This window comes from Paroedura picta, chromosome 5, assembly GCF_049243985.1.
Source record: "Paroedura picta isolate Pp20150507F chromosome 5, Ppicta_v3.0, whole genome shotgun sequence".
Lineage (NCBI taxonomy): Eukaryota > Metazoa > Chordata > Lepidosauria > Squamata > Gekkonidae > Paroedura > Paroedura picta.
In genome coordinates this window covers 90,826,030-90,852,252 of record NC_135373.1, presented here as the reverse complement: position 1 = coordinate 90,852,252, position 26,223 = coordinate 90,826,030, and the positions used below count along the sequence as shown (strand labels likewise).

The window sequence follows — 26,223 nt, the reverse complement described above, 5'->3', positions numbered from 1 at the left end:
TGTGTGCACTGCTAGTGCTCTATTGCACTTTGAGGGCAGCATGTGTGCACAGCATTAGACTGTTGATTTTAAGGGTCTGGGCAAGAGATGGGCCGTGTCCCCCTCATCGCAAGTACATGTGGTCTGTAAATCTGCAGGCCTTATCAGTTGAGGCCACAGTGCAAGCCCTCCTCCTTCTCTTTTTCCTGGTTTGGGCTCCATTAGGAATATTCTTTGGCTAGAAGAATAATGGATTTAGTGAGGAGATTTGGTATAGATAATGTAGATATGTATCTGTGTTTTGTCCACATAAGAGAATTTCCTGATCTTGTTATGCCTCCCATGCAAAGGCAGTGGAAAGCTGGAAATAGCCTTTTCCAGGCGTTATTGTGATGGAACAGTTTGGAGGTAAAATACAGGGAACAACAGTTGCTGGATATACTTGTTTGAGATAAAATTGTATCTTATATGGGCAAAATTGACGTATCTTGTTATTAAGACTATGATACCAACCCATTTTGCTTTTGTACGTTTATGTGGGAGGAGGGAGGGTTCTAATTCCAGTGGTGCCATTGAAAACTGAGGCACACTGTAATTTTAGTGGCTGCTGCTATGCTATGGCATTTGAGCAATTTAATATTTTAGCAAAATAATTTTTAATTTATTAAAATATATTTTTAAATATGCAGAGTTTGACTGAAGCTAATGAGAAATTAGAAATTCAAAGTCAAGAAATGAGAAAGAATTTAGAAGAATCTGTGCAGGAAATGGAAAAGATGACCGATGAGTATACTAAAATGAAACTCATTGTGCAGCAATCTGACATTGTTATGGATCAACTAAGGAAAGAAAAGGAACAATATAAGCTGCAGGTAAATTTATATAGTCTACTCTAGGTTTACCATCAGGATATGAAACAGTATTTCACAATACAAAAATTATTTTAAAAATGTAATACTGCTGTGAACTGGATTAGAGAGATGAAATTTTCTGAGAGAGAGAGAGAGCTTGATTGCTAGATTTTATTTATTTATTTATTTATCATACTTCTATACCGCCCTCCCCGGAGGCTCAGGGCGGTTTACATTATAACAGAAAACAATACATAAAACAGTCTGTAGAACATGTATAACTGATAACTAATAATTGTAACCAAATAACAACACAGTATAACAGTAAACAATATGGTAATACAAACAGGTCCAGGGCTTATTGATGGGATTCTGAGGGGGGGGGAGCAGGGGCCCTTGGTCGCTGATTGATTACGTCTGGTCTCGGCCAAATGCCTGGTGGAGGAGCTCCTTTTTGCAGGCCCTGCGGAACTGTTTAAGCTCCATCAGGGCCCTGATCTCCTCTGGGAGCTCATTCCACCAGGTGGGGGCCAGAACAGAGAATGCTCTGGCCCTGGTCGAGACCAGGCGGACTTCTTTAGGGCCAGGGATCCTTAGCTGATTGGAGGCAGTAGAGCGCAGAGCTCTTTTGGGGGCATAGGCGGGGAGGCGGTCCCTCAGGTACACTGGGCCCTGACCGCGTATGTATCCTAGATGTCAATGGGTCATCTGGTGAGATGAAAATTTTGTTTAGTATTCTTTAAAAATAAACTGTTCATGGTTATCTAGACGACATAGGCCACTGCTAGCAAAATCTTCCTTACTAATGAATCTGGAGTACAACCTTTATGACGTCTGCACAGTTATTATTTCTAAGAATCATATTTAAATGCCTCCTTTGTAGGTGCATGAACTGGCAGAGCAGCTCAAAGCAAAGAATGAAGAGGATGATCCTCTTATGGCAGCTGTAAATGAAAAGGTGGAAGAATGGAAGGTACTTCATGGCTTGATTTACTTTGGCTGACTGTTACAAATTGCACATTGTGTAGACTGTTGATCACTTATTCCTGTTTCCCAGGGAATGTTAGCTTCCAAAGACGATGAAATTGCTGAATATCAGCAAATGTTATTGACTATGAAAGAAAAGTTGAAAATGGCACAGCTTGATGCTGACAAGAGCAGTGTTATGGCACTACAACAGGTATGGTTTTATAGCCAGTAAGCACGTAAGTAAACCCAAACACATACAATATTTGTTTTATGTGGCCTCAAGGTCCAGTGCAGTGAAGAAAAGGAACTCTCAGCCTGTATCACAAAAGCTAGTTATAGAGATTATATATTCAGATAATTTCACTTCACTATTATTATTCATAATATTTTGAACTAGGGGCCAAGCCTGTTGCATTCAGGAATACAACAGGTGCTATATAGGGGGGTGGGTAGGGTGCAAGAACTCTGTGGATGGCCTCTCCATCCCCCCAGGACCTGGAAAGGCTGCAGGCTGGAGGCCCCCAGGAAGGGGCAGGGGTGGGGGATGCTCTCCAGCAGAGGCAGCTCTCACCGGCAGGGGCAGCTCTCACGCAACATGAATCTGCAGCCTCTGAGCCTCTAGAGGGAAGTGGGAGGAGGAGGAGGTGGTCAGGGGTGGGGGGATGGAAGGTGATCGGCTGGCTGTTGGACAGACAGGCAAGCCAGTTGGAGGAGGAGGGGCGAGATATCCACCCTGAGTGGTGTTAAGCACAGAGTGGCACTTAAGTCATGAGACACGCTCCTCCAACGCTTTACCAGAAATATATTATGTAGAACAGAGATAACAGTTGAAAAGGTATACACTGGATTAGATATTACAGCAATACTTTTCAGCATCACAGTGATTATCATATGGCATCCTATGGCTTAATTTGGATATTATGACACAATTTACTAATTTGTCACAATTTACTTTTGCCTTCTATCTCTACACTTATGATGGTTGTTCATTTTGTCTGAGGAAGAGTGCATATACTCAGAAGCTCATGGCATGAATAAATCTTTGTTGGTCTTAAAGGTGCTATTGGATTCAATTTTTGTAGTCATCCAAGCAGTTTTCCATCACAGTGATCCAAGCACATTTCATGGGGTCTACCAGTCCCCATACAGACCCACTGCATACAGTAATGTTCATTCTTGTTGCGTTGGGTTCCCTCTCCTCTAGAAACAGTGTTTCAAGTAATGTTGAGCTACAGCTGAAAGGGGATATCCCCCAGTTTAGTGCCAACCCTAGCTGGCTTAGGTACTTTTCTCTTTTTCTCTTATTGTACTATGTGCCCAGTAGCAAGAACAAGAGCTTTTAATCTGCTGTTACCGTCCACACTGAAGTTTGTTTGGCCTCTTCACTTGTTTTCAAGAGGCTCTGTAAAACAAAGTTTTTGGAGGCATGTGAGTGTTATTGTGTGGTGTGAGTAACTTGATGTTCTTGTTATTTTATAATGAGTTGTTTTTAGGGACGACAGCCTTCAGGTGGGACATGGGGATCCCCCTAGAATTAAAGCTCATCTTCAGGCTACAGAAATCAGTTTCCCTGGTGAAAATGGATGTTTTGGAGGGTGGACCACTGATGTCCCCATTGTACCAACAAACCTCCAGAAGTCTCTCAAACAGTATCCAACAACCCAAGGCTTTCATCCCCCACTGGTGGCAACCCTAGCTGTTACACATGCAGTTTTTCTGCTTAAAAAAGGAATTAGGTGGTTTGTTTAGAATAAAACTGATACTACAAAATGTTGTTGTACATATGATGTGACTTTAAAGGAGGTTGTTTTATTGTGCAATGCTACAAAATGAACATTTTTTACTTTTCTGTTTTATTTTTTTTGCTGCTTTGCCTTATCCTTCTAGATAATATCTGAACTCTATATTGTAAGTACTTCTATTTTTTCTTGTGCTTTCTATATTTATAGTAAGCCATGTGTGGTGTTAATGAAGTACAGAATTATACTTCCTTTTCTATGCTGCAGGGTGTGCAAGAGCGAGACAGTCACATTAAATTGCTCAGCGAACAAGTGGAAGAGTATACAAAAGAGATGGAAAAGAATACTTTGATTATTGAAGACCTGAAGAGGGAACTCCAAAAAGATAAAGGCACTTGGGCTTTTAATATTTTATACAATAACAACCATATGAAAGTGAAATATAATATTAGATTGTAAATCAGTTGTAAGTTGGTAAAGACACAAGTTTGCTTGATATAAACTTTGGCTAACATTTGTACCCATGGAACCTTTAGCCATGAGTAACATAACAAAGTTATGATAAAGTGGAAACTTGTCTCCTGCAATCCCCTCTCAGTTGAATGCATATTTATAATTATTACTTAGTAAATTTGTTTACCGCCCTTCCATTGCCAGCTCAGGGTGGTGAACAACATGTAACATTACATACAGTACAGTAAATAAAAATTATTCATATAAAATCAACATTCTAACTTTAAAATAAAATTAAAAGCATTTAAAATCATCAACATTAAACGGTTGTCCGCTCATGATTGACCGCAATTCCTCAGATATTCTCATCGAGCAGTTCTCAGGGGGTTCTAAAGATATTATGAGTTCACTGGCCCCAACCAAAAGCTTGGACGAAGAGCTCTATTTTACAGGCCCCCTGCAGACCTGTGCCAGCTCTGGCAGGGCCTAGAATTCCTCTGGGAGCGTGTTCCACTAGGTGGGAGTGGGGGTTGGCAGTGGTGCAGTTGTCTCTCCCCAATAGCTACCCTCTGTATACGACCACAAAGGAGGGGCCCTAATGGAGGGCCATCTCCTATATTATGGTGCTGACGAGGCAGCAAACTAAAGCTCATGATCACCTATGTCGAACGCTGCCATAAGGTCAGGTAATAAGAGCAGAACTGACGTGCCCTGATCCAGCTGGTGCCATAGGGCATCCATTAGGGCAGCCAGGGCCACTTCAACCCCATGGCCAGGCTGGAAGTCCGACTGGAATGCATCTCACACTGTACTATCCAGAGAGAGACATCATGTAGCTCTTTTAAATATATAATTATTTTACTTTCCTATTGTAAGTTTATGGAGTATTTTTGAGCATGTTTCATAGTGAAGCTTTCCTCACAGAAGGCATGTACAATTTCTTTCAAAAGTAATAAGGGTGAATTTTTAAAATATTTTGATTGTATTTTTAGGTCTGCTGTCATTCACTCCAAAGGATTCTGTTGGGGAAATGCAAGAAAAACTATATATGCTGGAACAAAAAACTAAAGAAGCAGAGAGAGTAGCCGAGCTTGCAGAAATAGATGCAAGGGAGAAGGATAAAGAACTTATTGACACTCTGAAGAGAATGAGGGATTATGAAACGGTATGTAATTTAATTTTGCATAATAAAACCATCTGTAGCTGTAGGCAAACTTCCTTTTCTTAGACTGTGCTTAAACTGGGCATGTGTATTTAGATAATATGTCCTAACATTTTAGGGTGCAGTGCTATAAAGAACTGTCTATCGGGGCTTTTCCCCCATAACTCCCTTTAATGCTGGATTTGTTGATGATTATGGAAACAAATTAATATATTGATAGCTAGAAACTATTTAAACTAAAGTTGTTACCCTAGGATAAGCATTCAGGACTATAGATGCTCAAGCACTGAGGGTAATTTGTTTTAATAATTATTTCTTTATAATGCTTTCCTTTCTTTCTTTAAGGGTATATATGGTTTGGAAGATGCGATTTCTGAAATAAAAGATTTTAAAAAGCAAATTAGAGTAAGAGATCATGAGATTCAGACATTAATTAAAGAAGTTAACAAACTTGAACTCAAAATCAATGATTTACTTGATGAAAATGAAGACCTTAGGGAACGACTAGGTAAGTCTCCTGTTAAATCTTGTAGCTAATTATTTATTTATTTATTTTTATTTATTTATATTTTTCTTTATATTTTATTTTATTTATTTTCTATATTAATTGATCTATGGCACTGAAGTAGCGCTCTTAACCAGACTAAACTAGCTGTTCTTAGCTTATCACTTTCAAAAGGCCATTCAGTTTCTTTTGTGGAAATGTAGGGTTGATCAGGTCTTTTCAAGTCAACATGCTGTTCACACACTATAAAGACAACTAGTTTAACAGAAGTGCTAAAGTTTACAGATAATTTCTGAAACCTTTTCCTACACTATTGCACGTCAGTGAAAACTGAAATGGCCCCCAATATAGTAAGTTTATCTTTTGGCATAGGGCTTGACCAGTTTGCCCTATATAAACTGAAAATGGAAATGGAAATTGCTGACTTGCAAGTTATTACAGCACTCAGAACTATGACATCACCAGGACTTAACAGGGATATTGGTGTCTTATCTCACTACATATGCTAACCTCATTCAATTCTTCTATATTTTCACCAATCAACCAGAAGAGTAATACATCCTCCTTATTTTATTTCGTATTTGGAATAGTATATTGTAATATAATGAGTAGTAGAGTATAATATAATTTGGAAAGATAATCTGGAATGTATTTCTCACGTCTGGAGACAGCGGAAATACTCTACACAGCTAATTGCCCTGCTTCAAAAAAGAAAATGCTGTAAGGTTGTCTCCATGCTTTAGAGAAGATGGATGGAGCATAATGGCAGGGTCTCAGTTAATTACTCTCAGCATTCCATAAATAAAGATGCATCTGCCCATCAATCTCCATTTTGACACTTATTTCCTTCATTATGTTTGACCCCAGAATTAAACCTAAGCAAATTGTTACTATAAGCTAAGCTTGTTATTCCTGTTTGGTTCTTGGATCTGCTAAACATCTCTATTATGTTGGTTGCCAATTTCCTGCTCACCTTGTCTACCTCTACTGATAAATTCCGTTGTATCTGTAGAAGTGTTCATGCACTTGAGTGAGACTTTGATGGTATTAAAGTTGCCACCAGACTCAAACCTTATTCTTCTTAATATCTGAATTGCATTTCTACTGTTTGAGGTGTTATTGGTGCAAGTTCAAAAGGGTATTCTGGAGGGTACAGAAAATAGCAAGAAATTTTACTTCTATGTCTGAAGAAAAGGGATTATAGGACAGTGTAGAAAGTCCCATGCTCAATCCTCAGCATTAAATAGCCCATAAATAATGTAAGGCACTTTTATGATGTCATATCCTGCAGGTGTTTATGGATTTCTTGGATGCCAGCAAAAGGGTCTATCAAAATGGAAGAGGTGGGAGTTCTCCTTCCTGTCCTCTACATTCCTTGGTCTCCCATGCAAAAGGGAATATTCCTAGTTATATAAATACTGAGCACTTTTATTCTGTATATTGTATTTTAGGTCTTGATCCAAAGACTATGATTGATTTAAATGAATTTAAAAGCAGCAAAGTACTAAAACAGCAGCAATATAAGGCTGAGAACCAAGTCCTACTGAAAGAGGTAAGTGATAGATTCATACCGTTTTCTGTGAAATGAAGTTCTTCAGAGAAGCAACCAACACTGAAATACCTTGCAGATTGAAAGACTAGAAGAAGAAAGGGTTTCCTTGAAACAACAGATTCGTAAACTGGCTCAGGAGAAAGGGAGAAGAGCTGCAACTTTAGGTAGGTTGGCTTTACAGCTTTTGAAATAGCTATTTAGTGCTTAGCAGCAAACAGTTGAACATTCTAGAATTGTAGTCTTATTAATTTATTTCATCCTCAGATCTCTCTGAGAAAACTCTTTTGGTGAAATTGAAGATTAAACATTCTAAACAGTCTCTCACAAAGCTCTCTGATGTTCTCATGAATCCACTGTTTTCTTCTATAACAAATCCAAATTTTCCTGGAAGATATACAAAACGGTTGATCCAGTAATAGATCTCTGTGGGCTGTTTCTGCTGCTGAATTGTTCCTTTATTTGAGGACGCCCCCCCCCCCACACACACCTGATATCTGCTCTCCTGTGATTTTAAACTAGGATTGGATTCTGGTGAGCTACAACTTATTGATAGCTTCACTGATGAGCTGAAGATGAAAAAGGGGAAATCTGACTTTATGAGTACTGTTGAAATTGAGGAGATGAAAGCAAAGGTAAAGTCCCATTTTCTTCAATTCCTTATAGATTTCTTTTTGATTTTTTTAAAAAGTGGGAATACCATTGAAGAAAACATGGTTTTGTTATAAAACAGAATAATGGCTGTGTTCAGACATGAATGGGCACAATCAGACTGCCTCAAACATGCAAACTGGAGTTTGCTTTTCTCCCTCACGAGCGAGGCTTCTAAACTATTTAAACTGAGGCCCAGAATCCTTGTTTGTGTAGGAAGGGGAAAAAAACATCTGATTTGCCCAGGTGGTTGCATTTTACACATCAGAGACTGGAAAGTAATTCAGGATGTCCCAAACATAACATCTTAATTGTGTTCTGTGTGCCAGGCAGAAGTGAGAAGTGAGGCAAGCATCTTCTGATGCAACATACAAACACAGGATGAAGTATACTTTTCTTTCTGGGTTAAACAAACCACTATTTTTTCCTGCAGTTCAACAGTGCTTAGAAGTCTACTTAGGTTGCAGTTCCACGTGCACTTATCTGGGACTAACCTCATAGAAGATACTGGGACTTACTTCTGAGTAAACATGCACTGTTAAAGAAACCAGGCTACTCATTATAGGACCACGGACTGTTAAAGTACCTATTTTGTGCTGTCAGAATTAAGATGCTGAAAATAACAGGAAGATTTCAAAGTTTATATGTCCTGGAAGAGTAATTACTCTTTTTAAAACTTATTCCAGTATGATTCAGTGCAGAGGTCTAAGAAAAGGATAATTATGGTAGCTCCAAAGCTCCAAGGCTTTTACAGCCAATCATTGTACCTATCTCCAGGGCTACAGGTCACTAAGGGGTTAGGTACAACTTTGCATAAATCAGTAATGATGAGTCAGAAATATTAGTAGATGTCCAGTGTTAACATTTTCTGTTCAGACCAGCCAAAGACCTAGTAAAGCACACTGAAAGGAAATGAAAACATTTCTCCTGCCCAAATGCCAGAACATCCCCTTCCAAAATTGTCTCTAGATGATAAGGTAGTCTTCCTCTTTCTATAGAAAAGCCAGTGTTATCCTATATATTGCAGAAGGTCCTGGTGAGCGTTGAGGAGGACAACTCTGAAATGAAGTTAGTGGACTTGAGAACTGATTTGCCAGTCCTTGGTAAAGACCAGATATATTTTCCAGAATCATGGCTTGTAGAACACCTGGAAAAAGAACTTGACCAGCCAGTGAATGCATTTCAGATAGATCCAGTTGAAAGTTTCGTAAGGAAGCTGAGGAATGAATTAATTTTGCTTAGGTCAGAGGTGAGGAGTTTTTGTTGAATGTATGGTTAGAATTATAATATGTGGCATATTTTAGAATGAGTAATTGATTATACACGCACTAAATACTGAGTTAAAGATGTGAGAACATTTGTCCACATTTCACAAGTTATCAATTACTTTGGTACTGAGATTAGCTGGGTGGGCCTATAAATGTTCAGGAATCGGCATGCTGACACCAATCTTGGTGCATCTTAAAATGGTTGCTTAGTAGAACACATATGGTGCTGACTTTGTCACAGGGAGATAATCTCTCTGCAGCATTATAAAATACATGTTTCTGGTTGTGTGGTAAGGAATATATATATAACACCAAGGTTTACATGTTGAAATGCTTCAATAAGTGAATGAGCACACTAATTACTGCCTGTTCTTCTGTATTTGAAATAAAAGTCTGTGTTAACGTCATTGGATCTAATACTATGGAGCTGGCGGTATTTCACCTTTATTGCAAAGCTGATTTATATGCTTCATTTAGAAAATGTTCTGTCCTAAGCCACTGGAAACTGTGGTTAACATTTCTTTTGTTTCTCCTTTGTTTATATTTTACTGAAATGGGCTAGACATTTTTGAGAATACTTTTTAATGGACTTTTTATTTTTGTTGACAGAACAGCTACCTTGCCAAAGAATTAAATGAACGAGAGAAAGACTTGGAACAAAACAGGACAGTAATAGCCAAGTTTCAGTCCAAATGTAAGCAGAAATTAATGGCATTATATGAGCTGATGCAGTTACTTATAGATCAAAATAATGAAATATTAGAACAAAATATATTTTAATCATCAACATCAATTATGTGTAGCTTGTTCTTGTGAAACAATTAAACTTTAAAATTGTAGTTATTGCAGTCAATACTAACAATGATTGTTAAGACTTCTATCATTATGACTGGTTTTTCCTTTGACTTTTAACTTGGAACACAAGAGCCAGCGTATGGCTTTGGTTGAAAAAACAAAACCCAAAGCAAAATAACAGTAATTGTCCATGGGCAAAAAATAGGAAGTGAATTAGGGTTGCCAGCTCCAGCTCCTGGGCCCCTGGGTCATACACCTGGCCTCGACCAGGCCAGGGCTTTTTCAGCCCTGGCCCCAAACTGGTGGAATGAGCTCCCAGAAGAGCTACAGGCCCTGTAGGATTTGTCGGCTTTCCGCAGGGCCTACAAGATGGAGCTCTTCCGCCAGCTATATGGTTGAGGCCAAAGTGGTTCCCGGTGTTTATCAACTGAGGATCTTGAACTGAAACCAACTGAGTTCTTTGCTCCCAGGTAGAGAATGATGGACCCTTGATGAACAGGGGGTCGGTGGTAGGGATATATATTATTACCCGCCATCTTGACATTGTGATTAGGGTTGTGTGCGACGGTGTCCGAATTGGCCGTTCCAGGCTGATGTGTGTGCACTGAGTTGTACACTGGTACCCATACCTCTCCTTCCTCCCCCTGTGGCGCAGTGCTGGCTGTGTTGGCCTGGAACGGCTGATTTGGCTGCCGCCGCGCACAACCCTAATTGTGATACTGTGTTTTGATTATGCTTTAATGGGGAGTATGGGATTGTATTGTTTTTATGATTTTTTTTGTGAACCGCCATGAGACATTTGAGAGCAATGGTATATAAATGTGTTGTTGTTGTTAGGTGCGAAGTCGTGTCCGACCCATCGCGACCCCATGGACAATGATCCTCCAGGCCTTCCTGTCCTCTACCATTCCCCAGAGTCCATTTAAGTTTGCACCTACTGCTTCAGTGACTCCATCCAGCCACCTCATTCTCTGTCGTCCCCTTCTTCTTCTGCCCTCGATCGCTGCCAGCATTAGGCTCTTTTCCAGGGAGTCCTTCCTTCTCATGAGGTGGCCAAAGTATTTGAGTTTCATCTTCAGGATCTGGCCTTCTAAGGTGCAGTCAGGGCTGATTTCCTCTAGGACTGACCGGTTTGTTCGCCTTGCAGTCCAAGGGACTCGCAAGAGTCTTCTCCAACACCAGAGTTCAAAAGCCTCAATTCTTTGACGCTCGGCCTTCCTTATGGTCCAACTTTCGCAGCCATACATTGCAACTGGGAAGACCATAGCCTTGACTAAACGCACTTTTGTTGGCAGGGTGATGTCTCTGCTTTTTAGGATGCCATCTAGATTTGCCATAGCTTTCCTCCCCAAGAGCAAGTGTCTTTTAAGTTCTTTGCTGCAGTCCCCATCTGCAGTGATCTTGGAGCCCAGGAAAATAAAATCTGTCACTATCTCCATTTCTTCCCCATCTAAATGTAAATATAAATAAATAAATATCTGGAGATTTTAGGGGTGGAGCCTGAGGAGGATGGGGTCTGGGGACAGGAAGATATAATGCTATAGAGTCCACCTTCCAAAGCTACCATTTTATCCAGGTAAACTGATCTCTGTTGCTTGGAGATCAATCATAATAGCAGGAGATCTCTAGCCAACTACATAGAGGCTGGCAACCCTAAAGTGCATTTTAATTGTCAATATTTTATTTTAATTGGCAAAAATAGAAACAAATACAGAGTTCCAGTTCTGCTTTTGCTTACTTTTTAGTTAAACTACTTAAACTTTTAAAGTTCCTTTTGCAAGAATTGTTTTGGATGACTCAGGATTTAAACGTCTGCACTTTCCTAAGTATCAGGACACTTAATTTCTAGCCGGAGGTATGCCCCAGTAATATTGCAAGTTCATTACAGGGCACAGTGCACCAGTAAATACTAATAGAGAATCTCTGCTGTTGTTTTGCTTTAATAGAAATAAAAGCAATCTGAACATTGACTAAATCCACAAAACGTTATAGTATCCGTCATTGTTATACAGATAAGGGGGAGCAATTTCATGAGTCCATAAAGTTTTCTTACCCCCCCCCCCAATAATGTTCTCAGTCAATTCAGCTTTGCCTATTTACAGGGTTTTAACATGACCTCCTAACAGTAGCTAAAAGTCATTACATTATAAGTATATAATATTATATGCATATACAGTTAAGGGCATTACATTATAACTACAAACAACATATAAGGTTATCTATATTTGAAATGTCTTCTCAAAATATTATATAACAACTGTTTTTTTCTTGCTTGCTAACTTTTAACTTAAAATCTCTATAAAAACAGTGATTTCTCAGGCATATTTAGTTATTTATTTATATTTCTGAATCTTTGAGTCTTTTGATAAGTTCTAATCTATACAAGACCACATAATTATGTTCTTACTCCAAGGCTGTTCTGGGTCTCTAAGCTCTCTTTTGTCTCTAAAGTCTCTTTTGCCTGTCCTTATGCACAGAAATGGCTCCTATATAGGGATGGGCATGAACCAGCTCATGACCATCCTTTACGAATTTGACTGGTTTGTGCGCCCGAACTTTAGTTCAGAGAAAATGCCTCTCCCTAATATTTCCTGGATTTTTTGTCTGGTTGGGTATGGGGTTAGGGCTATTTTAAACTTCTACTTTACTTCCCTCTGCTTGGCTCATAATCTTTTAAAACCTCCATTGCACTTCTCCCCTTCCAAAGAGAGGGAAGTGAAATGGAGGTTTTAAATGGCTGGCAGCCATTTTTGGTGGTCCATTTGTTTCTCCCCCACTTCTAAGAAGGGGAAAGCAAACAAACTGGACTGAATTTGGCCAGTTCATTTCAGAGTTTCTGGGTCATTTGGATTCAGGGGATTGGTTCGGGAAGATCCCAAATCATGAACTGTGAAGGGAACCAGATTTCTACAGTTTGTGCCCATTTCTACTATTATTCTTTTGCCAGCAACTATTCCCTTGTAGGTCTGGCTGTACTTGTGACAGAATGAACATAGATGTTTGAGTGAAGTATAACCTTATGTGACTTAGTGTCTGTCCACTACAAATGTGTTTGAAATCTTTAAATATAAACCATTGAATTACAGTAAAAGAATTAGTAGATGAAAACAAGCAGCTTGAGCAAGGCATGAAAGAAATTCTGCAAGCTATAAAAGATATGCAGAAAGATGCAAGCGTGAAAGATGGAGAAACTGCTCTTATGATCCCAAGTCTGGAGAGATTAGTAAATGTAAGCTTTATTTCACTTATTATTAAAGGAGTTTCATTTCTTCTCTTTTCTGTACAAAATATGATACATGAAGATGTGCTGGTTGGGGGACTTGTACCTGTCTTTGTTAAATATTTTAAATGTCTCGAATAACAATTTAAATTGAAGGGAGCACCATACAATGCTGAGAAAGACATCAATAGAGTTCAGGGGTTTCTGTAGGCAGCTTTCAGGATCCTAGGAGTTATATTTTCACTTTTACCTTTGTTGTTAGATAATGTCCTAAACAGACTTGGCACCTGCAAGACAATTTGTAAACTTTATTTCTAGAACCCATGTGGTTACTTTAACAGAATCATTTGTAGTTAACAACAGAAAACTATAAACAGTGCATTGACTAGGAGACTGGGCTATAAATCAGGCAGTTCTTGTTTTTCATCTTGCTTCATGGGGAGGCTTTAGACAACCTGCTCTCAGCTTATTCCTTAAGACGTCCTATGGGAAATGCTAACTGGCTATGGCTGTGCCACCCTGCAGGAAGGCAGTTTCTTAGTAGCTAATGGAATTTTTGTGATGGCAAGTTACATCATCACCCTGTGCTCTCTCTCAAGTTTCCACTAACACTGAGAAGCTGTGTGCCTATGTGGCACAGCGGCTATTCTCCCACCAGACCCATCACTGTCTCCCTTTGCATTCTAACAATGATGCAGCATTCAGTGGCACAAAGGGGAATAAAACTGCTAAATTGTTGCTCTGAATCTATTTGTCTGAAATGTTTTTATCCTGCCTTTTCTTTAAGGAGCTATGTGCAGCATATGTTATTCTCCCTCTGTTTAATCTTCACTACAGTCCATGGTTAGCTCGAGAGAGTTAACTGATCCAAGCACGCTGCATGTGACTACACTCAGTGGGTATGAATTTGCTGATGGTCCTGGGCCCCCAGGGAGCGCTCCTGGCCCTGACCGGGGCCTTTTCAGTCCTGGCCCCTACCTGGTGGAACGAGTTCCTGGAAGAGCTGCGGGCCCTGTCAGAACTCTCTGGGTTCTGCAGGGCCTGCAAAACGGAGCTCTTCCACTGTTATGCAGCGCTCTTATAAGATCTAGGCTTAGTGCACCGCCATCTTTGAAACAGGAATTATTATTTCCTGATAAATTGGTTTATAATTTTTTATTAGAATGGTTTATTTGATTTTATATGTATGGTTTATATGATTTTATATTATATGTAAATATATGTATATATATATTTATTAGAATAGTTTATTTGATTTTATATGTACATACAAGATTTTATCTTGTATGTAAACCACCACGAGCCAGTATTTCTGGGAGTGGCGGTATACAAATACAATTATAAATAAATACATAAATGTTAGAAGGGGGATTTGAGTCCAAATATTAGTCCAAGAGCATGTTCACTACACTGGCTCTGAATAAAGTTGCATTTCTCCTAAAGAAACAGAGTCACAACTTATGGTTGCTCTTAGATCCAAATGTAAAGGAATATGAACACTCAAAATTACATTAGCTGCCTGTTTCATTCCAAGCAAAGGACTAAATCTTTCCTTTAAAACTTTAAATAACCCATGGATTGTGTATCTGAAATATTGTTTGTGGATATGTGAACCTGCCTGTCAGTCCAACATCTTTCAGAGAACCTCACTGCTTGCTTTCAGCTGTGAAGTGGACTTTGGACAAGAGAGTGAGCCAGTTTGGTGTAGTGGTTAGGAGTGTGGACTTCTAATCTGACAAGCCAGTTTTGATTCCCCGCTCCCCCACATGCTGCCAGCTATGTGACCTTGGGCTCACCACAGTGCTGATAAAGCTGTTCTGACAGAGCAGTGATATCAGGGCTCTCTCAGTCTCACCCACCTCACAGAGGGTCGGTTGTGGGGAGAGGAAAGGCAAGGCGAATATAAGCTGCTTTGGGACTCCTTCGGGTAGAGAAAAGCGGCATATGAGAACCAACTCTTCTTCTTCAGTAATATCAGTGGTGTCTCAGCCTCACCCACCTCACAGGGTGAGGAGAGGAATGGGACGGCGACTATAAGTTGCTTTCTCTCCCTTGGGGAGAGAAAAGTGGCATATAAGAACCAACTCTTCTTCTTTTTCTCTTGTGTACTTCTGTCTGGCATCTTCTACCCAGGATGCCAAATCAGTTGGTATCCATTGTTAATCTGGTTAATACTACTTTAGGATGCTTTGGGCTGATCCTGCATTGAGAAGGGGGTTGGACTAGATGGCCTGTATGGCCCCTTCCAACTCTATGATTCTGTGATTCTACTAATGAAACAGCCTTGCCAAATTATAAGCAACCATGTTTTCAGCCTGTGTAAATATAGATTTATGGGAAGCATTTATTTTCTTGTGCATAACAGGCAATTGAATTAAAGAATACCGAAGGCGTCTTTGATGCCAGCTTGCATTTGAAGGCTCAGGTTGACCAACTTACTGGGCGCAATGAAGAACTACGGAAGGAGCTGAGAGAATCTCGAAAAGAGGCAGTAGACTTTTCAAACCAGCTAGCCAAAGCAAATGCAAAGGTAAGTGTGCCAACTTGATCTAAGCCTCAGAAGTAACCCTGGTAATAATGTGAAACCAAGAATATAAGGACGGGCTGGGAGGGTGGTGTATGAATTAAATTATTAATCATAATGAAATGACAACAAAGCTTAAGTACGCACATGGCAATTTGTATTCAAACTATAATTGATGAAGCTCCATCTCTGCCTTTCTCTTTAGTTGGTTGACTCCTGCTGATGCATAACAATTATGTAAAAGGATTATGGCTGCATGCTGTGATGTAGATAATGACGAGGCAAGATCTGTGCATTCAGAAGCTATTTTCCTTCTGCCTCTAAAGTTCCTTCCATTAACTGCTTTCAGATGATTCTAAAGGAGCTCGTGATTTGGTGTGGTGAATAGACCGGGGTGACTTGCTGAAATACGGCTCTGATGACTTGCCATCAGTATCATTTTCAGCCATATGAAACTTTCCCCTCTTTTCTCCCTTTTTCTCTTTATTTTTCAGATTGCCAGTCTAGAAAATGAGATTCAATTGCTACGACAGACAGAAGGAGCCAGTATAGTATTCAAGGCAGTAGATCTTCCAGAAGGGATTATCCCTTCTAGTGCAAACATTATTAATTCACAGAATGAGTATTTAATCCACCTGTTGCAGGTAAATTGCTTTAAACTGTAGACGCACAGGGGCATGCATGCAGCTCTGTGAACAATATTGGTTAAGGAGAGCAGCAGGATGCTTTAATGAGAAACAGAAAATTCTGTATGCACCGTTTGTTACCCTTGACGGTTCAGTACTCAGTTAATGGCATTTGATCTTGAACATGTCAGTAATTAATTTTTAAATGGTATTTAATCATGCAAGGAATTTAAGTAGGAGTGAAATGTATAGAAACAATAGACAGTTAAAAGTTAAAATCTGATGACTGTTATGTATAATTTAGAAGTTTGTAGAAACATATTGCCATGTATCCTACCACACTGTTCTGAAGACATGAAGGCATTTGAACTGTTGGAGCAGGAAGCAGTGATTTCTTCCAGTTTCCCCCTTCCCATTTTGTGCCTTCCTCACAGTATACCCTGAGGATTTCAGTGCACTCAGAAGGGAAAAAGAAGGAAGGCAATTGTTCATCAGTCTTTCCATTTTAGTTATATCCCCTGGGTATATGGGAAGAAGGCTTTTCCTTAGACATGTCTGTACAATGAAATCTGCTTTTGTCCTTTATATTTGAGAAAGACCGGAATGTTAAAGATTCACAAGGCTTTTTGATATTAAAACTGGACATAAGATGTAGCCGTTTCATAATCTGAAGTTTGTCATTAGGAGCTAGAAAATAAAGAACAGTTACTCAAGAAATTAGAAGAAGCAGTCGAAGAATATAAACGAAAATTTGCAGTTATGCGCCACCAGCAAGGTTTACTGTATAAAGAATATCAAAGGTATAATTATTGCTCTTGAAGATCTTTTGCTTTTTTGAAATAATAACTAAGGTTGAGTATCTAAAGAAAGGACATGCACATGCAGGGCAGAACCATAGAAAGCTGAAGCTGCCCTTGGGGTTTGCCCCACCTGCACTGCAGTCATTTGGACTATAGAAGGGATAACACTGCCTTGTATCCTGAATTGCAGCTTGGCTCTTCTGGTAATCCAGAGAAGCTAGTTTCCAACTCCTTTGTGGTTTCTGTTCTCCATGTGCATGTCCTTTTTTCCAAATCCTAGCCTTAAGCTTAAATACTATGAAATTATTTGAAGATATTCAATAATTGTTGTGTAGTCATGCAGTCCTCTGTAGAGTTATAAAATGTGTTAAATATTTTTTCCTTTATTAGACCTTTGTACAGTTCATAAGCAGCTGGAGAAAAGGATGATCTGTTTACTGGTGTCTGCTAAGACCAGACTGAATGGCTCAGCTTGGCCCAGGCTTCTCAGAGAGGGGAAGTATGCTGCTCTAGCTGGCCACACCCAGTAGCAGGTGTCTCGGAGTAACCTGGGCAGCAAGCTCAGCCAGAACAGAGTCAGAGTTCAGTCCGAGTCACCGGGAGTTAAACAAGTACAGTGCAGAGCAAGGCAAAGAATAGTCGAGCAGTCCCAAGGTCAAAGTCCAGAGAATCCGATGCCATAGTCAGTGCTGTAGTCAAGAGCAAAGCCAGGGGTCAGTTGAGCTAGAGATCAATCAGACGTTCACAGGAGCAGAGCTGGTCTGGAGGGGTAGTTGCATAGATTGCATCCATACCAAAGAGTCGTTTCTGTCTTCCTAAATGCAGCCCAGCTAATTAGCTGCACCTGGGGGATGACTCACCCATCCTCCCCTGGAGCTAACCCAGCTGGCCCCCATCTATTCTGGCAGCCTGCAGCCTCTGGCTTCTTTGGCGTTCTGCCAACCCCACCCTACGGCTTCGTCTGAGTTGCTCGGGCGATCCATCTGAATCTGATTCAGACTCCTGCTGTGCCAGTGTCCACGATCTCTCATATGCCGGGCCCGGCTGACTTGAGCAGCCCTCCCCAGCATCCCTGTCAGAATCCCCTGTTTCTTCAGCCTCTTCAACCAGAGCTGCCTCCAGTTGCTCTGGCAACCCCTGGGAGACAGGAGGCGGCAGCGGAGGCGTGACAGGAAGCTAAGCAGAGCTGATCACAGTTAGTACTTGAATGAGAGGCCACAAAGGAGTCGCTATGCAGAAGAAGACAATGGCAAACACTCTCTGCTCTTCTCTTGCTTTGGAAACCTTATTAAAGGTCACCATGAGCTGGTTGCAACTTGACAGCACATCATTGTAGAGACTGCTTTCAAGCTGTGGCATTTTTTAATCTAAGCATTTAAGAGGCAGTGTAGCATGGAGCCAGATTTACCCTTTAGAGCGGCGGACGCTCTGCACATGTGTGGTGACTGGGCCGCCGGCTCTCCCCCACCCCCGGAAGTGGTCCTCAATGAGGAAAAGGTTGGGGACTGCTGCTTTAGAGTATATGGAGCCAAAGATAATTCAGTTAGACACTAGTAGTCCTTAAACCTCTAGTATAATGCCCACACTCAACCATTGTCTTAGAGAAAATGCAGGTTCCTCACTGTAAAATCCATTTCTACTTGTTATTCTTCTTTGTTTACTTAAACAGTACTTGCTTACTTAAAGTTCAGAGGCCTGATTTGATGCTGTCATTGTTTTCACCCCAAAGAGTTCAAAAGAGTATTCCCCAAATATGTTTTTAATGAAAGTGCTTTGTCTTGCTTAGTGAAAGAGAACATTGGCAAGAAACTGGTGAAAAATTAGAAGAAGAAAAGAAGAAGCTGGAATATCAAAAAGAACAAGATGATGTAAAACTAAAGGAATATTTTGTAAGTGCCCCCCCCATTTTCATCCAAAGTTATGGTATCTTTCACACTTGTCACATGTGACACCCCTGTCTTCAAGATCATTGCTGCCCTTGTCTGTTGTGACCTTCTCCACAGCAGAGAATTAGCAGGTCAAGCTAATTGAAGATGAGGGCAAGGGGTTTCATCTTCTTTCTCCTGCTGCTTGAGTGGTGTACTTCATTTTTGTTGTCAGGATGCAGATCTTCCTGAAATAGGGCATCCTTCCATTCTACTTGTATGATTATTTCCTCTCCCTCCTTCACCTAAACAGCAAGTGTCCTGGATTCCTGTCTCAGTTGCAGTGACCTCCTGGTTTGCTCCCTCCCCTGGTAGGCTAGTTGATGTGATGGGCTCCACCTGGCTGCCCAATTCAGTTGCTTATCCCATAGACTGTATCCCACCTTGCCTGTTTTGGGCATATTCTGGGCAGGCTGAAGGTGGCTATCATCCACATGTGGCTTGACTCAGCTTTGAATCGTTCATGAAAGTCTGGGGCAGGTCCAATCACTGGACAACACAAAAGATGCAGTTCTTGGAGGACAATTCCATTGACAAATTCTCCTGTCTAGTAGAGGCAGAGAGAGAGAGAGAGAGAGAGAGAGAGAGAGAGAGAGAGTCCAGCTCAGAATGGCTGGATGTTCATCGCTGTTTAATCCTGCAAGCCTGTAATAGCTTCCTTGATAAGGCAGGGGAGAACAATGATCATAGATGTGGTACTTTATGGTACTCTCAGAATTTTGTGCTTTAACTCACTACTTCTTCTTTCTAATTAAAAACATCAAGTTATGTAATACTTGCATATTTCTGAAAATAAAGATAATTCAGAATTCAGAAAGACTGTGGAGCTACTGTGAAATTTGAGCACAGGCTCTGCTGTGTTCTGAAACTTTTTTTGAACATAGATCTGATAGCTCACTTCCCACAGAGCATGATGGCTCAGTTACTAGAAGGGAGACCCTGTATCCATCTTGAAAGAATTGATTGTATTTTAAAGAAAAATGAATCTACAGCTTCAGAGAACTATTGAAAAAAACCAAAAACCTATAATTGACATACTTGAATAATAGTGTGGTGGTTTTAAAAAGTTAGCCTTATATTGTCTGACCCTTTTAAATGCTCCTTTGAAGCTGATAATAGTATTGGGACTTGTTGCCATCCTTGAATTATTCTCTGTGTTTTGTCTGAAATGCTGGTTTGCTAAAGATGAATACCATTTTGGCCTTTCCAGCTAGAAGACCAATGCACAATGAAGAAGGAAGTATTCACTGAAAGAAAAGAAAGATGAGCCATGCATCGAAAGATCTTTTGTGTGCTAACCTTTGCAGCATTTTTTTGAAGCTTTTAGCTTTGAAAAGTGTCATATTTTTCCTGTGTCTCATTTTCAGAGTAAAACTGTAAAAATAGCAAAACTTGGATACAGAAAACTTGAGCACACTTTTGCCTGTTCAGTGGAGCTTTCTTGCCTTGTTCCCATTTGCAATCCTTTGTGCCCCCCTCCCCCATCCCTCCAGAATCTGGGAGACATGCAGAATGGAATTAGATGAATACTGGGGCTGCAGCTGGGGAAAGGGAATTATGGAAATTGGGAGAGTCACCCCTTGTAGAAGAGGAAATTTTGCTCATGGATTTCACCTTATTTTGTTGATTTTTCCTATCCCTTCCAGCTGCATGCCACTGTCATCATTCTATGCTACTCTAGAAGGTTTCTTATTCCTCTGGATTTTTTGGGGTGGGGGCCAAAAGGGTTGTAATGAGAAGCAGAAGGTAAGAGAAACCGTTTGTCAAACAGAATTCCATTCACAGCTCTCAAATTGGAATGAAATATATAATATTGATACTGCAATGCCAGTAACCCTTGCGAACTTCCCACAGAACTTACTGGATGCTCTCCAAAAAGATGGTGATGACTCTAAACAGCTACTTGCAGAATACTGTAGAAAAATAACTGTTCTTCGAGTAAATGAAAGATCAATGACAAGGCAGTACACAACCTTACTAGAAATGGAGAAGCATCTTCGAAAACAGAATGAAAAAATGAAGACTGAGTTGACGTCAATGGAGACTACAGTTGGAGAAAAGTTTGGACACTTGCAAAGGTTCAAGGTATTTTTAATGTAACTTTTTTCATCTGAAAATTCTATCAAGCTTGCCTTCTCTAACGGTTCATAATGCTGTGAACTTGTCAATTTCCTGTTTAAAATGTTAAAATATATTGTTTGGAACTATGAAGATACCAGATTTATCCTAATGTGTCAGATTGCTTGGAGGACTTTTTAAAAATTTGCATTTTGCCTTTACCCTTGCCTGCCCTTGCAGCACCCAGTTTATCTTTACTGCCTTCCTCTATTCCTGCTTCTGTCCCCTACCCAGCTCCTTTCATTGTTAGCAACATTTTGGGCTGCTACAGAATGTGCAGACAACACTGTTACTAGTTTGGTACTTTTCTAGGTAAGCCTAGTTTGGTAAGCAATTCTGGAAGCCTGGAGTTTCCTCCAGCTTTGTAAAAGAATGTGACTTTATTATTATTATTATTATTATTATTATTATTATTATTATTATTATTATTATTATTATTATTATTATTATTATTATTATTATTATTATTATTATTATAATATTATTACAGGCTCGAGGCGGGTCACTAACACTAACCCCATTAAAATTCCCATTAAAACATCAATCTATTAACATGACGGCTAAAAATCCCATCCCTCCCCCAATTATTAAAGAGGTGAAGAGGAAAGGATAGGGGAGTAGCGTACACTCCAACTCCTAGGGGGGGAGCGATGTCCCTGATTCGCTGACCCCAGCCTCAACCATAGACCTGGTGGAAGAGCTCCGTTTTACAGGCCCTGTGGAAAGCTGACAAATCCCGCAGGGCCCACAGATCACCCGGGATCTTGTGTGGCATCCCTTACAGATTTTTTGAATTGCACAGGTGCAGTACTTGACTATTAGATATATGATATGTATATATGATTTGTAGAGTATGGTTCAGGCCAGATGTTGTTACTTTACTATTGATGGAGTCAACTAAATACTGAACGTAGATGTGCTATGGATGCTGTGGAATAGATATTAAGTGCCTTTCTTGGGCAGGTGGTTGAATTAGACTGGCCTATCAAGACTCTTTGTTCTCTTGTTGATTGAGCTTTTGAAGACCATTAAAAAGGAGATATATGAACTGGTGTTCCTACTTCAGAGCCAGGCACTGGTAGCGTGCAGCTCTTGCATGTTGTTTTTGGGAAAACCAGGAGAAAAATGTGATTTACAAGATACCGTATTTTATCTGCAGAGCATCGCTTAAATTCAGTTTTCAAAGTAAATGTTTCCTTTTAATGTTCACACAGTTTGAACATATTGGTATTGAATACATAAGTAATAATCATTCTTCATTCTAGGAAATGGCAACCTTCAAAATAGCAGCCTTGCAGAAAGCTCTGGATAATAGTGTGCCATTGGATGATCTAGAAATGGCTAATAAGCAATATAATGAATTAACTTCTAAATACAGGGATATGCTGCAGAAAGACAACTTGCTTGTTCAAAGAACAAGTAATATGGATCACTTGGAGGTAATTTTACTTGTAGTCTTAGTGTGACTCTGGGGTGATAACTAGGGTTGTGCGATTTGGCCGCCAAAGCGGCCGTTCCGTCCGGACGCAGCCAGCGCCGCGCCGCGGGGGGGGGGGAGGGCGGTGCCGGCAGCGGCGTGACAGCGGGCGCAACCACGCAGGCGCGGAGTTCCGCGCCTGCGTGGTTGCGCCCGCTGTCACGCCGCTGCCGGCACCGCCCTCCCCCCCTGCGGCGCGGCGCTGGCTGCGCCCGGACGGAACGGCCGCTTCGGCGGCCGAATCGCACAACCCTACCCGTAGCTTCACTTTTCTGCTCTAGCAGCACACTCTGCTCCTTGGCAATGTCAGGCTTGAAAGAAGACTCTCTTTTTTTTTTTAACCTTTCTGTTTCCCACTGATTAGTGTTATAGAAACTAGTTCTTGTATAGTAGAAACAGAGAGTGACATATGTACCGGCTTCATAGTACTGTCCTATATGCATTACTGGTTCTTTAATGCTAGAAGAAAGAGACATGTGGGTGATCCTTTGAGTGGAATCTTGGGGCAGTAGGTGCTGTTCTACTTTGAAGAAGAGCTGTTTTTTTTTTGTACCCTGTTTTTTTACTGCCCAAGGAAGTATGAAACCAGCTTCTAATCATTTACCTTTCCTCACCTTGCACAGATACCTTGTGAGGGTAAGTGAGACTGAGAGAGCCCTGAGTGCCCTGTGAGTGGCTCAAGGTCAACCAGCTGGCTGCAGGTGGAGGAGGAGAGGGGGAATTAAACCTAGCTCTCCAGATTAAAGACTACTGCTCTTGACCATTACATCAAGCAGGCGTAGTAGCTCTGTGTGGATTAATGTTTGTATCTAGTTATTGACAAGAAACAAAAGATCTATTTTTAAAATTTATTTATGCCTTGCCTTTCAAGGGCCACCAAGGAAGCTAGCAATTTAAAACATGTGCTAAAATCTCATTTTAAAATCAACCCCCCCCCTTCAAAATTATGACCAATAAAGATAGCCATATGTAGGTATTGGATATACAGAAAAGTCCTCTCCAGGTTGTTGTTTCCATTGTTTTGAGAATAGCTGTCACAGATTTGACATTAATGAAGATTTATTTATATACTAGCAGAAGCTGGTAAGCCCGTTGTATGCATAATACCTTATGGGTTCTGAGCAGATACTCTACCACTGAACCATCCTTCGACTCCTATCGTAAACCCTTCTGTTGGACCCAGCCCATAAACTCTGGATGCATCAGATATTTTCATTGTTTTGACCTAGAGAAAGTTTCTATCCTGTCTTTTACTTATGAATCTGAAAGTTCAGAAGTGAGGGCAGTGAATAATAAACTTCTTCAAGTAGTCAATAGGCAAAATATACTGGTATGATTTTTGTAGTTGTGTTTCTCTTGGTGAGAGGGATATTGTGGGGTAGCTGGGTGATGCAAAGATTTCTGATGTTCTTCCTTAATTTACAACACCCCTGTAAGGTTACTATAATGTATGTATTGCAAGGGGGAAAGGGGCTGAGACGAAGAACAGCTTGGCACCATCTAGTGAATGCCATGGATGAGATTTGAACCAGATGTGTCCTGATCTTAGCTGCTATACTACACTTATTGGTTTTCTATAAATACAGTGGGATATCTGTCTGTCTATACATTGGAATCTTGTCTGTTCTCCAAGGAGCTGAGGGTGGCACACTTGTTTCTTTTCCTTCAACACATTGTACCCCACACCTGTCCTATGATTTAAACCCAAGAGCAACTCATGGGCTTTATGACAGACTAGGAATTGGAACCTGAGTGTGCCAAGTCAGTCCTAGCCTAACTGCAACGTCACACTGGATACCAGAAGATGGTTTCTCCCTGTTCATGTTAAGCTGTATTTTAATTCAGTATGTTGAAATAAGTCCTATAACCTGTTTGCACATTTTATCATGTAGCATGAAAATGCATCGTTAAAAGAACAGATAGACTCTTTAAATAAAGAACTGGAAATTACAAAAGAGAAACTGCACACAGTTGAACAGGCTTGGGAACAAGCAATGAAACTGGGCAAGTATATTATGATTATGTACATTATGGGCAGGCAGATTACTATTATGATAATAAGAACTGCAATTTTAGTCTGTTCAGCTAACTGTTTTAGTAACTGGAATGTCTTTTTAAACATGAAGAAAGTTGCAACCTCTTTTTTTTCTTTTTGTGAAGTTAAAAGTAAATGAGATGGATTGTTACAGGGAGAGATGAGACTAATTTTACTGTTTGTTTTAAATAAGACTTCCTGTAACTGAAGAGCCACACGATTGTTTCATACTAAAGTATTTTTAGGAGCTGATCATCCTTGACTGTACACTTGCTGCTTGTTTTCGTTGGCGGTCCTGGCAGTCAGGGTTTCTGTACAGTCTCGGTCTCACTTTCCTAGTCCAGCAGTTGGTCCTGGCTTGGATATGGGGATGCTACAGGAGACTGTTTCTGTGAATCATCAGTATAGTGCCAGCCAAACAGTTTTATTGTGCACTGACATCATTCTGAATTTCACCTCTGTGTCTCAAAGGTACTTTCTTCCTTTCGCCACACTGAAAGTTCTTTGGGGAAGAAGGTAATTGGCCAGGGGTCTTCTAAGCTACTCCTGACACTCTAAAAGAAAAGAAGCAAGCAAAGTGGCTTGATTTTCCACAAAAAGTGTCTGTCATAGCGACTGCATGCTAGTGTTGCTTCTTGTGGTGTTTCCTTTAAAATGTGCTAACAATCTAACAGTAAAGGAACTAAGTGATCAGGAAATTGATAAGAGCCTTATAGTGATCAGGAAATTGATAAGAGCATCGATGCACTTGGCTAAATTGTTTAAAAGGCACTGATAAAATTAAAAGAGTTCATCTCTAAAGACATCTGTACTTATAAGGCATCTATTGTTTTAATTAACGCCTCATCCCTGCAAGAAGAATCACTGGAGTGGATTAGGTTTTACTGCATAAATGCAATATCCTGTCTTCTTTCTGCAAGAGTTGGACAAGAACTGTAGTGAAACTGGGAACTTCTTTGGTGATAACAGCTGAACTTGCCATGGTTCTACCAGAACTAGGAGCAATGATTAGTCTGCACTTAATTTTTGATGGTATTTGGTGGGAGTAAGGTTAGTTTAAAATTAAGTTCCTGCCAGAAGACAAGACATACCAATGTATACAAGTTTGGCCTTTATTCTGTAATGTTTGCTTGAATTCAAAGAGTTTGCTTGAATTCAAAGAGAATGCAAAGAGATTAAATAGTGCCTCATGTAATTGTTAACTTCAGGAGGCGATGGTCCTGCAGACAAGGCTACCAAAGCTATAACCAACAGTGAGATCATTTCTATTTCTAAGAAAATCACTATGCTGGAAATGAAAGAACTGAATGAGAGGCAGAGGGCTGCACATTCTCAGCGCATGTATGAACAGTTACGGAGCACGTTAAAGCAAGTAGAAGAACGCAACTTCGAACTTGAGACAAAGTTTGCTGAGGTTGGTTGCTGCCAGATGAAAATACACCTTTAGTCAGGCTTTCTCAACCAGGATTTCATGAAACCTGGGGTTTCTTGATGGCCGTTGAAGGGTTTCCTAAAAGGGCAGGAGTTAATTAATTTTAAATGTATTTTTAAAAATTTGTTAAACATTTATTGGATAA

The 26,223-nt window shown here is 40.2% G+C and overlaps 1 protein-coding gene across 4 annotated transcripts in view; it reads left to right on the top strand.

Moving 5' to 3' along the window:
• The window catches only part of CEP290 (centrosomal protein 290), a 75,322-nt gene that overhangs the window by 12,621 nt on the left and 36,478 nt on the right, over positions 1–26,223 (top strand). For 2 of the 4 annotated variants that reach the window (XM_077338980.1, XM_077338979.1), the window contains exons 9-29: positions 669–851; positions 1,714–1,803; positions 1,888–2,010; positions 3,687–3,707; positions 3,806–3,929; positions 4,984–5,156; positions 5,499–5,661; positions 7,110–7,210; positions 7,287–7,374; positions 7,730–7,842; positions 8,886–9,107; positions 9,736–9,820; positions 13,008–13,150; positions 15,507–15,671; positions 16,160–16,309; positions 16,976–17,091; positions 18,878–18,980; positions 20,871–21,101; positions 22,400–22,573; positions 24,504–24,615; positions 25,855–26,060. In XM_077338980.1, coding sequence (XP_077195095.1) covers positions 669–851; positions 1,714–1,803; positions 1,888–2,010; positions 3,687–3,707; positions 3,806–3,929; positions 4,984–5,156; positions 5,499–5,661; positions 7,110–7,210; positions 7,287–7,374; positions 7,730–7,842; positions 8,886–9,107; positions 9,736–9,820; positions 13,008–13,150; positions 15,507–15,671; positions 16,160–16,309; positions 16,976–17,091; positions 18,878–18,980; positions 20,871–21,101; positions 22,400–22,573; positions 24,504–24,615; positions 25,855–26,060 — 2,886 coding nt within the window. The remainder of the gene's footprint in view (positions 1–668; positions 852–1,713; positions 1,804–1,887; positions 2,011–3,686; positions 3,708–3,805; positions 3,930–4,983; positions 5,157–5,498; positions 5,662–7,109; positions 7,211–7,286; positions 7,375–7,729; positions 7,843–8,885; positions 9,108–9,735; positions 9,821–13,007; positions 13,151–15,506; positions 15,672–16,159; positions 16,310–16,975; positions 17,092–18,877; positions 18,981–20,870; positions 21,102–22,399; positions 22,574–24,503; positions 24,616–25,854; positions 26,061–26,223) is intronic. The other 2 variants (XM_077338981.1, XM_077338982.1) reach the window with 2 other exon arrangements.